Source organism: Emys orbicularis, chromosome 18 (genome assembly GCF_028017835.1).
Source record: "Emys orbicularis isolate rEmyOrb1 chromosome 18, rEmyOrb1.hap1, whole genome shotgun sequence".
NCBI lineage: Eukaryota > Metazoa > Chordata > Testudines > Emydidae > Emys > Emys orbicularis.
This window is the reverse complement of record NC_088700.1, coordinates 11,575,787-11,590,354: the sequence shown is the minus strand read 5'-3', so window position 1 is coordinate 11,590,354 and position 14,568 is coordinate 11,575,787. Positions and strand designations below refer to the sequence as shown.

The following is a 14,568-nucleotide window of genomic DNA, read 5'->3' as shown; positions in this document are numbered from 1 at the left end:
ATGTCTGGTGTATTTGAGTATTTTAAGACCCCAAAAGAACAGAAGCCAGTGTTATTTGGGGTTGAAAGAATACTCACTAGTGAGCTGGCTATTCCAGTTTGGAATCCATTTTAAAGCAGTGAGAGAAATGTCATATATCCTTTCACTAAACCTTCCTAGGTTTAGCTCTTACAGAGCAGCCTCTCAGGCAGTAACTGGACTGATGGCGAGCATTGCTATTGATCAAAAAGGGTTCTGTTTATAATAGAAGGTTAGAGTTTTGATGCCACGTGCTAACTAAAAGAAGAAAATTCAGTGTTAAGGCTGAGGCACCTTCTTTATTTCATGTCCTTGGGTATAGTAATGTCACACACAGATCTGAGATAACAGAAACACAATGTTATTGGTGGAGGATAGCTCAGGGAATGGATTGGCAATTGGAGACGAAGCTTTCTAACCTCTAGGCCATTAGTTTGAATCCAACCTGCTGCTGATCGTGACCAAAAATTATTGCCATGTGAGGGCACTTTCACGTCCCATTGTAAAATGAACTGATCATCTCAGCCCTTTTCATAGTGCAGAGATATCTAGTTTACATCTATCATGACTGACGTGATGAAATCTTTGTTGTTTTTCTTAGCAGAGAGGCCGGTGATTTGAACTGGTCATGCAGCCTTAGCTACCCTGATGCCCCTGGAGGTAGTCTCTTCAGATATATTGAGATATGTTGAGATATATTACTGTGATGTGCTAAGGAAGCACGTCATGCTGCTGACACTGCTGTACCTGATCTGTGGTGTGATATAACTGGAAATTGAAATTGGATAAATCTGGTACTTTTCATGAGCACTAGATTATCAAACAAATAATTGTTACAGTAATTCTCTGTTTCCTTTCTGTTACCTCTTTCTTTGAAGAGATTTAACACAAAGGAACAATTGCAATCTTCTGTACAGAATGATCCTGGTGGAGTTTACATATCAAACATTAGATAAACAAGTATTTCGGATCATTCGGAAACTCTGATTATTAACCCAATTTCCTTTGCCAAAGGAAATGGTTTAAATTTCTGTTCCCAAGAACCTCACAGCTGTGTAGTATTGACAGTGTCAGGAAACTACAGCTGCCAATCAAACAGTACCAATTCGTAAAGGAACAGTAAATGATGGAGTGAAACTGTTTGAATAGAACTATCAGTGCTAACAACGAAATAGGTCTACAGCAGCAGCCGTACCCGTGTTATCAGCCTTACCAGCAGCAGCAAATCCCTTGCAATCCCTCCTTAAAACACTTCTTCTATGAAGCCTATCAGCATTAATCCACCAGTGAAAGAAACATTGATATAGAAAGAATAGTTGTATTTAAAAATATATTTTTGAACCACTTTGAAATGACCTTTTGGCCTTCCAGTGCACATTTGTTTTGAAATATTTATTCCTTCAAATAAAGACAGTATCTTCCTTTGTTTTGTATAATTGCGAGCAACTTAATGACACTCAACAAATAATACGCAGCAACATCTAGCCAGAACATTTACATCACAGATTAGACTCTAAAAGCCAGGAACAAATTCATAAGCCATAAAACCTGCACTCTTCAGTTGTGAAGCAACCACCATCAGTTGTCACAGACCCAATCAACAGAGACGACTCTTTGAGTCGTTGAAATGGTGGTCCATAATGGGATGCAGATAGCCTCAGGCATCTGCATGTATAGCATTTTGCCTTTTGTTCTCATCTGTCATCTTGCCTCATTCACCTCTTGTCACCCTAGTACTATTTCTCGTGGCATGAGCAAGTGCCCTCAGTCTCTTTCTAAAGATGTGAACTCTAAATGGGCTTCTCTAAGCAGATAATCTCCCTGCAGGAGAGGGCCTACCACAAAAGGGGAAATCGTTTTTTTGTGCCAAAAGAGGTGGTATAAGAATGACAGTAGACCAGTTAAACAGAGGATCGAGCCCCACCCAGCAGCGTAATGCAGCTGCAGTAAGGAGCAGTAGTTTGGGGACAGTCGCAGCTTACCCCTTCAGTTTGCAGTGATTCTTCAGTCCACATGCTAAAATCTGTTTCCACCTTGTGCATATTATCCTTGCTGAAGCTTTTCTTTTTCTATTCAGGAGGACACCATGGAGGTAGAAGAGTTCTTAAAAGAAGCCGCAGTCATGAAAGAGATCAAGCATCCTAACTTGGTGCAGTTATTAGGTAAGTGATAGAAATGCCAAGCAAAGGGATTTGAATTAAACCCTTGTGCAGTGATATGGATGTTAAGGAGCAGATAAGCTGCTTACTGTACCAAGGCTGCAAATACAGATACTTATTCTCTCGCAAAATTCACAATTTGTAAAAGTAGTACACCTCTACCTCGATATAACGCTGTCCTCGGGAGCCAAAAAATCTTACCGCGTTATAGATGAAACCGCATTATATCGAACTTGCTTTGATCCTCCAGAGTGCGCAGGCCCGCCCCCCCGGAGCACTGCTTTACCGCGTTATATCCGAATTCGTGTTATATCAGGTCGCGTTATATAGGGGTAGCGGTGTATTTGATTTCAATTATTTTTTCATCCTTGCAGTTAAGATGCAAGAGCCTAAAGCAGGAAATATAAAACAAACTGCTAACCAGTTTGTAGGAAACTCTCCTCCTTCACCCCTCCCCCGCCCTCCCATATACACACACTTATAAATTGCCCAAAGAGCAGCATCTGCAGACATCAGCATTCCAGAAGAAACGCAATGTGTTCAAAACTGTGTTCCACAGGGGTATGTACACGGGAACCTCCGTTCTACATCATCACAGAGTTCATGACTTATGGGAATCTGTTGGATTATCTGCGCGAGTGTAACCGGCAGGAGGTGAATGCTGTGGTGCTACTGTACATGGCGACTCAGATCTCCTCAGCCATGGAGTACCTGGAGAAGAAAAACTTCATTCACAGGTAAGAATGACACTGAGAGCTCGCCCACTTCTCAAGCTCCAGAAAGCCCTTGAATTTCAGAGTGTAGCAATATGGGATCTAGGTGCATCACATCTTATAACTTACACTAACACCTTGATGTGTTGCATTCTGATATGGGACACTGCACTGTAGAAAACCCTCTACATGAGGCAGTCTCAAGTCTGCCATGGTGGTCATTCTTACCCACACATACTGTGAAGGTATCGCCATGTAAGGTGAGGTAGTTAAATTGGCCCATCTGTCATTTAAAGGTACAGAGATTCCTAAAAATCATGACTCTTTGTGAAATAGATCATCTCTCATTCCTGTTAAGCTAATGGTCAGCAGAATGACCTCCTCCCCAGAGCTGTGGGCATTGCTATACTCAGACTGGGGTTCCCAGCAAAGCCACCTTGCTGCCTTTTCATAGTGCTTTGATTTGTCCCTCTCCTTGTTTGCATCTGCTTTGGCGATTCTTTTCCATTATTGCATGAATTGCGTGTATCTCTGTATTAAGCATCTTTGCAGTCTTAAAGTCTGGAGATTTTGACCTTTAAGTGTGCTGCAATTATGATCAGTGCTTTGCATTCTTTGTCTGAAGAAATGACCTCCTAGCAATGTAATGAGACAGCCTGGATGGAGGCTTGAGAGTCTTTGCTGTTTTATTTAATACAAGATCTTCTCCATGGCACAGTTGTGACCTTTCCCACCTAATTAGCTAGAATATGAAATCTGTACATATGACTTCATAGAGACGACTATAAGGATCATGTATGAAATGCTAAAGGTTCCTTGTAAGACACACATTTCCTATGTTGCATGAGAGCTGGGTTCACATGCTCCTGTCACTCAGAGTTAACACCTATTTACGGCATCAAATCAAAGTTTCGAGCTTTTTGCGCTGTTGTAAGATTGTAGTCCCCTCAACATGTAGCAAGTGAACTTTACAAAATGTTTTGCAGAATCCCGTTTGTTTGCATGCTCTTGCACTTCGTTTCCCATTATTGCTGATGACCCAGATAGCTTCAGAAAATAGAAGTTTTCTTCCTTATAATCTGCCACCCCCGCATCCTCCTGCCCAGTTATTTCAGAGGTGTTGTCACAGTCCACATCCATGGATTCAGATGCTGGGCTGTGACCTCATTGAATGAATCAGGCAGGAGTAGGAATGGGGTTATAAAGAGGAGTTTTTATTTAGACAAACATGGTAGAAATCAGCGCTGATATGGGGATATTCAGACCACTGCCTGACAGCTTAATGGGCCTTTGGTAAAATGTACTATTTTTTTTAAAGTTCTGAGTTCTGCAAGCGACTTTTTAAAGAGTAAGTATCAGAGAGAGGCAGATCTTGCTTAGATCTGAAGTAGACTCTTACTTTAGCTTTGTAGTGAAATCAATTTCTAACACAATGTGACAAAATCTGGTAGGTTTTTACAAAATCTATTACTAGCAGAAATGCTTTCATGTACTTTCACCATTTTAAACACACAATGCACTTTGACCATATTCACATTATACATGACCTAGTGAGCTGCAGTCGGTACATCCCTTACTCACTGGTATATAAATAGAAGGAAGATTTCAGTCAATTGTTGCCCACTGTTCTGCAAATCAGAATCCTGCGTATGAGGCATGGGGAATTGTTCCATAATCAGATTTCCCTAGATTATGATTGTCCATGTTGACCACCTTTGACCGTCCAGGTCATCAGGATACACTTTTTGTAGTCAGTGTCAAAGCCCCTGCCTGCCCCCTAGGTGGTGGTAGAATTGATGTACCTAGTGAGCATATTTCTAGAATAAAGGAGAGTGTGTCCTGAGGAGTGCACTAGCTGTTTCACCAACTTCATTCCAGGAAATACTATTACACCATGACACACAACTAACCTGTGGAACTCATTGCCACAAGATATTGAGGCCAAAAGCTTAACAGAATTAAAAGAAGACTTCAGGGGTAATAAAAGCATACAGGTTTATTATAGTAAAGTTTTTAAGAGATTTGAAAGGTTGAAGGCTTGAACCAGTTGCTAACTTTTAAGAGGAAATTTTCCCTGTGGGCCAGTTATTCCTTAACTATTTATGCAGAGATTCTTGCACCTTTCTCTGAAGCAGCTAGTGCTGGCCACTGTCGGAGACCAGTCCTGGACTGGATGGACCCACTGGTCTGATCCACTGTGGCAGTTCTTTGGCGTGCCCATTCACATCAGAAAGAGAGACACTTGTATTTCCAGTTGCTTGCATTTTGTACAGATATTTTCCTGCTTTTTACAAATGATATTGTATACTTATGGTAAAATAAAACTTCTTTAGTACAGTATGAGAAAGCACTGCATTGTGTTGTATATTATGTGAGTTGGTATGTTTGGGGAAAAAAATAGTTTGTGCGGTTGAGATTTAAACATGGTAAGCCTGGGAACTGTAGTGAAATTGATTAGAGATAGCCCTGAAACTGATTAGTATATTTTCATTGTCTAAGCTGAGTGATATGTAAATAATAAACAGCAAAACTGGTGAGGATCTTAAACATCCTTTGTTTCAGTAATCTCAGATCATTGTAAAATGAGCACTGACACTTGTCTTTATTTTTAAATGATTTTTATCCTGACAGTGGCAGCTTTTAATTTTTCTAAAAAGTTTGTATTCTAATTAAAAAAAAAAAAAAAAAAGTTTTGACGACAGCCTCATAAAGTGGAGAGAACAAATAATCTCCCGCTTTCTACATCTCTAATACAGAAAAACACATACAAAGACTTGGGTTTCTTCAATAATAAGCCATGTCCTCTCCGCTGCTAAAGGTGTGATATTGTGAAGACCTTTCATGGCCTATTTTTTCTTGTCTGCTTTCTTAGGGATCTTGCTGCCAGAAACTGCCTTGTAGGGGAGAACCACTTGGTGAAGGTGGCAGATTTTGGTCTGAGCAGGCTGATGACAGGTGATACATACACTGCCCATGCTGGAGCCAAGTTCCCAATCAAATGGACTGCACCAGAAAGTCTGGCTTACAACAAATTCTCCATTAAGTCTGATGTCTGGGGTAAGAACTTACATACGTGCACACGAGACGACAGCCTTTTTATTTCCTGGCTATAAAATCAAGACATTAAAAACTGTTTCTTCAAGTAGATCCCAAAGAGAGAGAGAGGATGATTGGTGGCTGAACCACTTTGGTCTGTGACCTGGTCACAGCTAATCAGGTGGTTCAGTGTTTGAATGGGAGACCTAAAAGGAAAACCCAGGAGCTGCACACTTTTAGTTGGTCAGGACTTCTCCTTCTGAGGCTGCAATCCTGCAGATAGTTAAATACATGCTTAACTTCACGCACGAGAGCGTAGTCCTCACATGTGAAAATTAAGCAGATGCGTGTTTGCAGGATAGGTGCCCGAGCCAGTTCTGAATCAATGCTAAAGCACAGTACTTTGGGGCATGATGCTGTTGAAGGTTACTGGCTCTGTAAGCTACTTTTAGGATGAGGGTGAGAGTCTGAGATGTTTAAACATGATCTCTATGTGCCTAGTGAGAGCTCTGAGCTCATTTTTGTACATTTTTAAAAGAATCCTTTGAATGAGATGAGAAGCAGAGAGAGAACTCGAAGACATGTTGATACTCTTGAAGAGCCTGGAATACTTTTGATAAGAACAGGATAGATAGCCTGTATGATATACCCTAAGACTATCCATTCTGACTCCCTAAATTCCCAGTGCACTTTCAGTCTGCTTATCTCGAGGTTTGATGCTGCTGCTGATCACCACAGTATCTGAGGGGCAAATTTTCAAAAGTGTCTAAGTGACTTAGGAGTCCAAGACCAATTTGTATAAGTGATCTTAGGTATTTAGGATTCCCAGCATGTAAGAATTTCTGAAGATTTGACCCCAAGTGCCTTCCATATAAAATCAATTTGGCAGTAGTGAAGTGTCTAGTGGACTTCTAGCTGTTCTCCCTTTTCATCTTATGGAAAGTCCTGCTTGGAGCAGAGTTTTATTCTTAGGACGTTGGAAAGGGACTGTTGATGCTGTGAATGTGCTGGTGATGGCGGCAAAGCTCTGGGTACTGTATTATTGGTTAAGGTATTGATTTTTCTTTTTGCTGTCCTAAACCTGTGGGTGGTGGTGCTGTGAACTGCTGAACAGCTGCCATGATCCAGCAAAGATACTGCTGTACTTGAGTGGTGGTTGGGGTGATTCCTATGTACATTGAAATGATAAAGCGCTTTGGGAGAAAAGGTATTCTAAAACTGTAAGGTTATTTTTAATTAATATTGGGCAAAATCCTGATCAGTAGGAGTTAGGGCCATGGTCCTTGGGATCTGACTCAAAATAAAGTGAGCCCTTTCCCAGTCACTCACTACAACTGCAGTTGGTGCAGGATTTTGCAAACTTTCATTCCACTGTCTGAGGACAGAATTCAAACAGAGATGCTCATGGAAGTGTCTGGTTTAAATTGCCCTTGGTTGTTTATCATGTAATATGATGTGATTTCCGTACTTACGCAGGATTGTAATTGCCTTCTCTTCAGGCTAAAAACAGAATACAATGACTGAACTAATTACATGCAGGTTGTTGAACTGGTGGTGGGTCTATCCTTTGTACTCTGAATCCCAGTTTAGTTGTCTAACCATGGGACTCTCTCACATCCTCACCACAGTTCAATACAGAAAGGGCATCCCGATCATTAAAGTTATTTTTATTTGACTGTGGTGCCTTCTGTTAAACTTTCCTTGTAACCAAACTGTCTCACTTAGTTCTTGCGTAGTTGCAGTTATCGCTGTGAATTCCATCACAATGTTGGGACTGCAGCTTTTTCTCCTCTGTATATCTTGATACTCCTAGAATTGGGGGCAGCCCATAAACAGTGAACCAATTGGACATGGGAATCCTAAAGAGAAAAAGGGGAAATAGAGATGAGAAGAGCTGTCAGATTTACAGCGAGACTGCAGTGCAGCAGAGAAGCAGTTTCAATTAATCCACAATGGCGTCTCTTAATTGTGCCTTTAATAGGACTTGAAGGATATCAAAACATTCAGGTTTGAGACAGCTTAGTCTAATTCTATCTTGTCGTATTGCAGGAGACTTGTCTGTGTTGATGAAAAAGCTCGTTACATTACTTTAGTTTCTGAGCTGCTGCTGAGCGTGGAATTTGAGCCACCCAGAACAGGGAGCTTGTTTAAGTGCCAGGGAATGTTTGTTTCGTGCATCCACCGAAAGCAAACTTGCAAGATTAGTGGTTTGTTTTGGGTTTTTTTTTTTTTTTAAAACAATCCTAAAGCCTTTTGATTTCTCTATTGCAGCCTTTGGCGTCCTGCTATGGGAAATCGCAACATACGGCATGAGCCCTTACCCTGGAATTGACCTGTCTCAGGTGTATGAGCTGTTGGAGAAAGACTACCGCATGGAGCGGCCTGAAGGTTGCCCTGAGAAAGTCTATGAGCTCATGAGAGCATGTGAGTCTTCTAAAAGCATATAGAGACAAATGTCAACCCTGATGGAGCTCTGCAAAGATGTAGTAGCCCTATACAAGGGTATGGTTAAAACACTATGGCACAAGGAGACTTTGTTAGTTTTCCTTAAAGTTGCAGCACTTAGTGACAATCTTAAACTCCGCTGTCCCAGGAAGATGCAAATGTTCCGAAGTTACCCATGCTTGGCTTGGGGGCATTTCTTCTCTACTAGGAGTGGGAATTGTCCAGGTCTTGGGGAAGGTGTGTTGTTTAACTCAAGTTTCTTTGTCTCCTCTTTCCTGGGAATCTAAATAAAGGATTGTGCATCCACGTTTGTCTAGGATGGGGAAGGGAGCCTTGTTAATTGTCTTGGGAACGACTTTTCTTAGTCCCTTGGCCATTAGTATGTCATTTATGATTGATTTTTTTTTTGGAGGCATTGAGTAGGCCTAGCTCCCACTGGTGTCAGTGGGAGCTGAGGGTGCCCAGTGTCCTAAAAATCAGGTTGCTAACATCTAAATCTCAGCTTCCCTGTCTGTAAAAGGAGGCTGATGATATTGAACTAGTATCAGAGGGGTAGCCGTGTTAGTCTGGATCTGTAAAAAGCAACAGAGAGTCCTGTGGCACCTTTGAGACTAACAGATGTATTGGAGCGTAAGCTTTCGTGGGTGAATGCCCACTTCGTCAAAGTGCATGCATCCGACGAAGTGGGCATTCACCCACGAAAGCTTATGCTCCAATACATCTGTTAGTCTCAAAGGTGCCACAGGACTCTCTGTTGATATTGAACTAGTTTCACAGTGATAGTGTGAGGCTTAATGAATATTTTTAAGGTTTGTTAGAAGTCCTGAGTAGTAGTATTCTTTCAGGCTGGCAGTGGAGCCCTTCTGATAGGCCCTCGTTTGCTGAAATCCACCAAGCATTTGAAACGATGTTTCAAGAATCCAGCATATCAGACGGTAAGTCCACTTGCATCATTCATCACACTGTTCCTAGGAATGGGGGCGATGGCATAAGTGCACTGTAACTTCGTTTATTGCTTTATCTGAACATCCCCACAAAGTTGCTTTGCAGTGAAGCTTTGTTTGTAAGTTGTACCTCCCAGTGTAAAAAACATGGAGCAGGCAGATGCTTGTATTATTTTTGTTACCAACGGGCCTTCCCTCTGGCTGAGCCCCCTTCCCCTGGGTGCTGTCAGCTTGTCTTTTTTCCCCTGTTATCCATTGATAGCTTAGTATTTTTACCTTTTATCTCTACCCCACTGCCACCCCCCGCTTTCCTTGTGATCATTCTTTTCCTTGCCTTCCAGAGGTGGAGAAAGAGTTGGGGAAAAAAGGCATGAGAAGCGTAGTGAGTAACTTCCTGCAGGCTCCAGAACTACCGACCAAAACAAGATCGTCCAGGAGAGCTGCTGAAAGCAAAGATGCCAGTGAGAACATGGAGATGGCGCATCCTAAAGGACAAGGGGAATGTGGTATGTTCTAGCTACAGCCATTATTCCCCTCCTGTGAGACAGACTGAAATAAAATGGAGGCCCAAATCCAGAGAGAACATGGGAAAAGTGCCTAATGATAGGTACCTGCTCTCTGGATGTGTCCTCTGTCATTAGGCACTTCTCTTCCTAGGTTCGCTATGGGTTTGGGACTCTATTCCTGTAGCTCCTGGCACTTCTTGTAGGTGGCTAGCACTCAGTATTACTCTTGGGAATTCTGAGCTGGTGCAGCCCAGGAAGGGGGGGATATCTCCTCTGTGTTATCTCTCTACCTTTTTTTTTTTTTTTTTTTTTTTTTTTTTAAATGGAGAGATCCCATCTCCTAGAACTGGAAGGGACCTTGAAAAGTCATCGAGTCCAGCCCCCTGCCTTCACTAGCAGGACCAAGTACTGATTTTGCTCCAGATCCCTAAGTGGCCCCCTCAAGGATTGAACTCACAACCCTGGGTTTAGCAGGCCAATGCTCAAACCACTGAGCTATCCCCCTGAATAGCTCCTGAATTCCTAGTTGGTTCAGGGACTGGTGCAGCCCCTACTGAAAGTTAGAGCAGCCCTGAGGGCTGTTTTTAGCTTACAGCTGCTGCCCATGGCACCCAGTGGAGCAGTGCCAGAGCACAGAATACTCTGAGCACACCGTCTCCCTCACCCCGATATATCCCTGTGCCAGGAGTTATCAAAGGGATAGGGTAGGACTGAAACTGCTCCAGTGCCGGGGGAATTCCCAGCAGAGAGAAAGCTGCCTGGCTACCAGCCCCTTTACATCACCAGAGTGGTCTAAAGAGGCTGGATCACTGCTCAGGATCAGAGCTCTGGTATATGCGGTACAGACTCCACCCCTACATCATACCAAGTGTCTGTTTTGAAACACTGAAGAGTATTACTTTTGGCAGATATCAAATATAGTTTCAGCAAGGGATGCTGAGGTATTTACAAAATCTACCATGAAATTAAACAACCTTTCAATCAGTTTCTCAAAGCGTGTAGTTTCCATTTTGAGGCAGTTGAAACAATGAGAAAACATCGAGCATAGGCAGTTAATTTGTACCCAGAGCATTTTAAAATGCAAAGCTTCAAAAATAAAGAACTCAATAAAAATTTGATCTCTTGGTTCTTGCCAACTCCTGTTAAATGTGCCTGCTCAATTGTCCCATCGGGAGTAAGCAGGATGTTCTGTGGACTTGGGATCTCGGAGATCTTTAGTACACCTCTGCGAGAAGTGGCACACGTGTGCATATGCAGACGTGCATAAGAGGGAGAGAAGGTCACCACTGAAACTCCTCTTTGGGGTGGCTTTTTATTTAATACAGACACTGGATGGTTCTTCTGGAGAAGGTGTGTCTTGGTGCCATATCTGAGCCTGGAAGCTGTTTACTGTGCGTCAGCTTCACAATAGGTACCTATAGAAGGTCCTTTGTCCCTTCCCATTTCCAGTTGCTTACAGATGTCCAAGACCCGTGAGCATCACTTCCCATCAGTAGCAAGCACTCCAGTGAGAAATTTTGAGTTTAGGTCTTGATCACTGAGATGTTGGTCCCTGGGAAGGGATGTTAGGGACCTGAGTCATTGTTTTCTTGAAAAATCAGTGTTGAGAAGAAACATCTTTCATGTTCGTTCCTAAATGAGCAGAGAGGCTCACGTACCCATATCTGCTCTCAGAAATGGGTGTCCCCTTCCAAATTTTTTTAAAAGCCCTGTTTGCTTATGCCCCTCCAGATTTGTTCAGGTGCATGTGAATGGTTTAAATACACAACGTCCAAAAAAGTGTGACTTTGCAATCCTGAAATTACCCTTTTTTTCAAGAATTCCTCTCAACCAGGATCCAAATCCCAGAATATTTTCCAGTATATGACTATGTAGCATCCTCTTTTCCCTATTTAACCCTGCTCCATCTCCCCCTCTTGCTGCCTACTCAAGCTGTAAATGTATACAGTACCCTGAAGGCATCTCTTCTGAATTGGTGTGCTGTCTGAGCACTCCTATTCTTATGCCTGACCTGTGAACGAGAGACCCTGTTATTCAAATATTGGGACCTTCAGGACTCCTGACAAATGTATTATAAGCCGCTATTCATTTTTGAAGTATTTCTCATGTAAGTGGGAAAAGGGTCACCCCACTCTCCTTCCAGAGCAGTTCCACTGGAGCAGGCTGTTATCTCTGGGTTCCTCCATTGTACAAGGCTGCCTGTCTTCACAATGACATGGTTAGGGGTATTCAGCTGCTGGAATGACCTTGATTTCTGCTTGTGCCATACACTCCACCAGAGGATGCTATCAGATGAGGATTATGGACACCTTAGAGTAACCAAACAGGGAGATGAGTGTGTGGGTACAGACAAACCTTTGAAAAATGAACCTTCAGTTACATGGGAGAAAACAACAAAGGGACCAAAAAAAAAAAAAAAAAAAAAGCTGACCTTAGTGTTCACTTACCTCTGCAAGGCAGCAGGGCTAGAGAAAACTCCAGATGTGATGTCAGGAACTCTGGGATAACGAGGGTTAATTTGTGTTTGTCTGAATTTCAAATGTAAATTCCTGTCTGACTTACTTAGTCAGAGGCCTGCTTGAGAAAACAGAGGGTGAGGTATTCTGGCAGGGCATCCTATAAACACTCCCCCACCCCCAAGAATTAATGTGTCCAAAGATTCTGGACCAAATCCAAGCTTGGCTTCGGTGGAGCAGCGCCTGCTTGCACCACGTCTGAACTCGGCCCTGTTTACAGAGCCTGCACCTGTTAGGAGGTGCTGCAAAGTGACCCCAAAGGAAAGCAGACTGGTATTTCTTTAAGCAAAGCTCAGTAGAATCTTTTGTTCCTTGCAGACCCTCTGGAGCATGAACCTGCTGTTTCTCCCTTGCTCCCACGGAAGGAAAGAGTTGCCCTGGAGAGCAGTTTAAATGAAGATGAGCGGTTGCTTCCAAAAGACAAAAAGACCAACCTCTTCAGTGCTCTTATCAAGAAGAAGAAGAAGACTGCCCCTGCCCCTCCGAAACGCAGCAGCTCCTTCCGGGAGATGGACGGCCACTCGGACCGCAAGGGTGGGGGTGAGGAGGAAAGCAGGGATGCCAGCAATGGGGCTTTCATCATGCCCCCTGCAGATGCCATCGATGCCTCAAAGTGCCAGGGCCCAAGCAATGGGGCTGGAGTCACTAATGGAGCTGTCACTGGGAACTCGGGCTTTTTATCCCCCCACCTATGGAAAAAAAACAGCGCCATGACTAGCAACCGGCCGACAACCGGTGAAGAAGAGTGTAGTTCTAATGCCAGCAAGCGCTTCCTGAGGTCCTGCTCAGCATCGTGCGTACCCCATGGAGCCAAGGACACGGAGTGGAGATCCGTGACGCTGCCCAGGGATTTGCAGTCCACAGGGCGGCAGTTTGATTCCTCCACCTTCGGCGGGCACAAGAGCGAAAAGCCAGCCCTGCCTCGGAAGCGGGCGAATGAGAACAAGACGGATCTTGCTGTCAAGGGGACGGTGACGCCTCCTCCCCGGTTGCTGAAGAAAAATGAAGAGACAACTGACGATGTATTCAAAGACACAGAGTCCAGCCCTGGCTCCAGCCCACCCTCTCTGACACCAAAACTTGTACGCAGGCAACCTATAATCGCTCCTTCCTCCAGCCTGTCCCACAAGGATGATGGCATCAAATCCAGTGCCTTAGGTACCATTGGGATGGCAGACCAAGGTCCTACTGTCAAACCCAACTCTGCTGGGGTTGTGGTCACCAGCAAGGCTTCCACGGAGGAGCCAAGGATGAGGAGGCTCAAGCAGACTTCCGAGTCGTCAGGAAAGGACAAGGTGAAGTTATCAAAGCTTAAACCGGCCCCTCCGCCTCCACTCTCCTCAGCTTCCATTGGGAAGCCTGGAAAATCATCCCACAGCCCCAGCCAGGAAGCAGCAGATGCAGGGTCTGGTACTAAATCTAAACAGTTGACTCAGGTTGCAGACACTATAAGCAGTGATGCCGCCAAGCCAAACCAGTTAGGGGAGGGTGTAAAAAAGCCTGGGCTCCCCTCTGTACCAAAGCCACAGTCCTCCACAAAGCTGCTGCTGACCACAGCGGCCCCAGCCCCCTCTTCCTCATCTGCCCCGAGCGGAGACCAACCATCGTCAACAGCCTTCATCCCTCTCATATCCACCAGAGTCTCCTTGCGCAAAACCCGCCAGCCTCCAGAGAGGATAGCCAGTGGCACCATCACCAAGGGAGTGGTATTGGAAAGCACCGAGGCCCTGCGCATTGCCATCAACAAGAACTCCGAACAAATGGCGAGCCACAGCGCCGTCTTGGAGGCCGGCAAAAACCTCTACACGTTCTGCGTGAGCTACGTGGACTCCATCCAGCAGATGAGGAACAAATTTGCCTTCCGTGAGGCCATCAACAAGCTGGAGAATAACCTTCGGGAGCTCCAGATCTGTCCAGCCACCGCCAGCAGCGGCCCTGCAGCCACGCAGGACTTTAGCAAACTTCTCAGCTCGGTGAAGGAAATCAGCGATATTGTTCAGAGGTAGCAGAAGCCAGGTAACACTTTTTTTTTTTTTTTTTTTTTTTTTTTAACAACGGGCCAAAGCCAACTGCAGAGAGAACTACAGTATAAGCGCCATGGTAGACTGACAAAGGACCCAAGGGCCTTCAGTACAGGGATGTGCAAAAGGCACAGACTGTGGAACAGCCCTACTGCCTAAAGTAGGGTGTTCATCAAGATGCACTTTCCTCCCTTTCACCGAGGTGCCCTG

The 14,568-nt window shown here is 44.1% G+C and overlaps 1 protein-coding gene across 3 annotated transcripts in view; it reads left to right on the top strand.

The window, feature by feature from the left end:
* Positions 1–14,343, top strand: part of ABL1 (ABL proto-oncogene 1, non-receptor tyrosine kinase) — a 112,644-nt gene extending 98,301 nt beyond the window's left edge. For all 3 annotated transcript variants that reach the window (XM_065418610.1, XM_065418609.1, XM_065418611.1), the window contains exons 5-11: positions 2,096–2,180; positions 2,737–2,914; positions 5,763–5,947; positions 8,198–8,350; positions 9,217–9,306; positions 9,657–9,821; positions 12,656–14,343. In XM_065418610.1, the coding sequence (XP_065274682.1) occupies positions 2,096–2,180; positions 2,737–2,914; positions 5,763–5,947; positions 8,198–8,350; positions 9,217–9,306; positions 9,657–9,821; positions 12,656–14,343 (2,544 nt within the window). The remainder of the gene's footprint in view (positions 1–2,095; positions 2,181–2,736; positions 2,915–5,762; positions 5,948–8,197; positions 8,351–9,216; positions 9,307–9,656; positions 9,822–12,655) is intronic.
* The last annotated feature ends 225 nt before the right edge of the window (positions 14,344–14,568 follow it).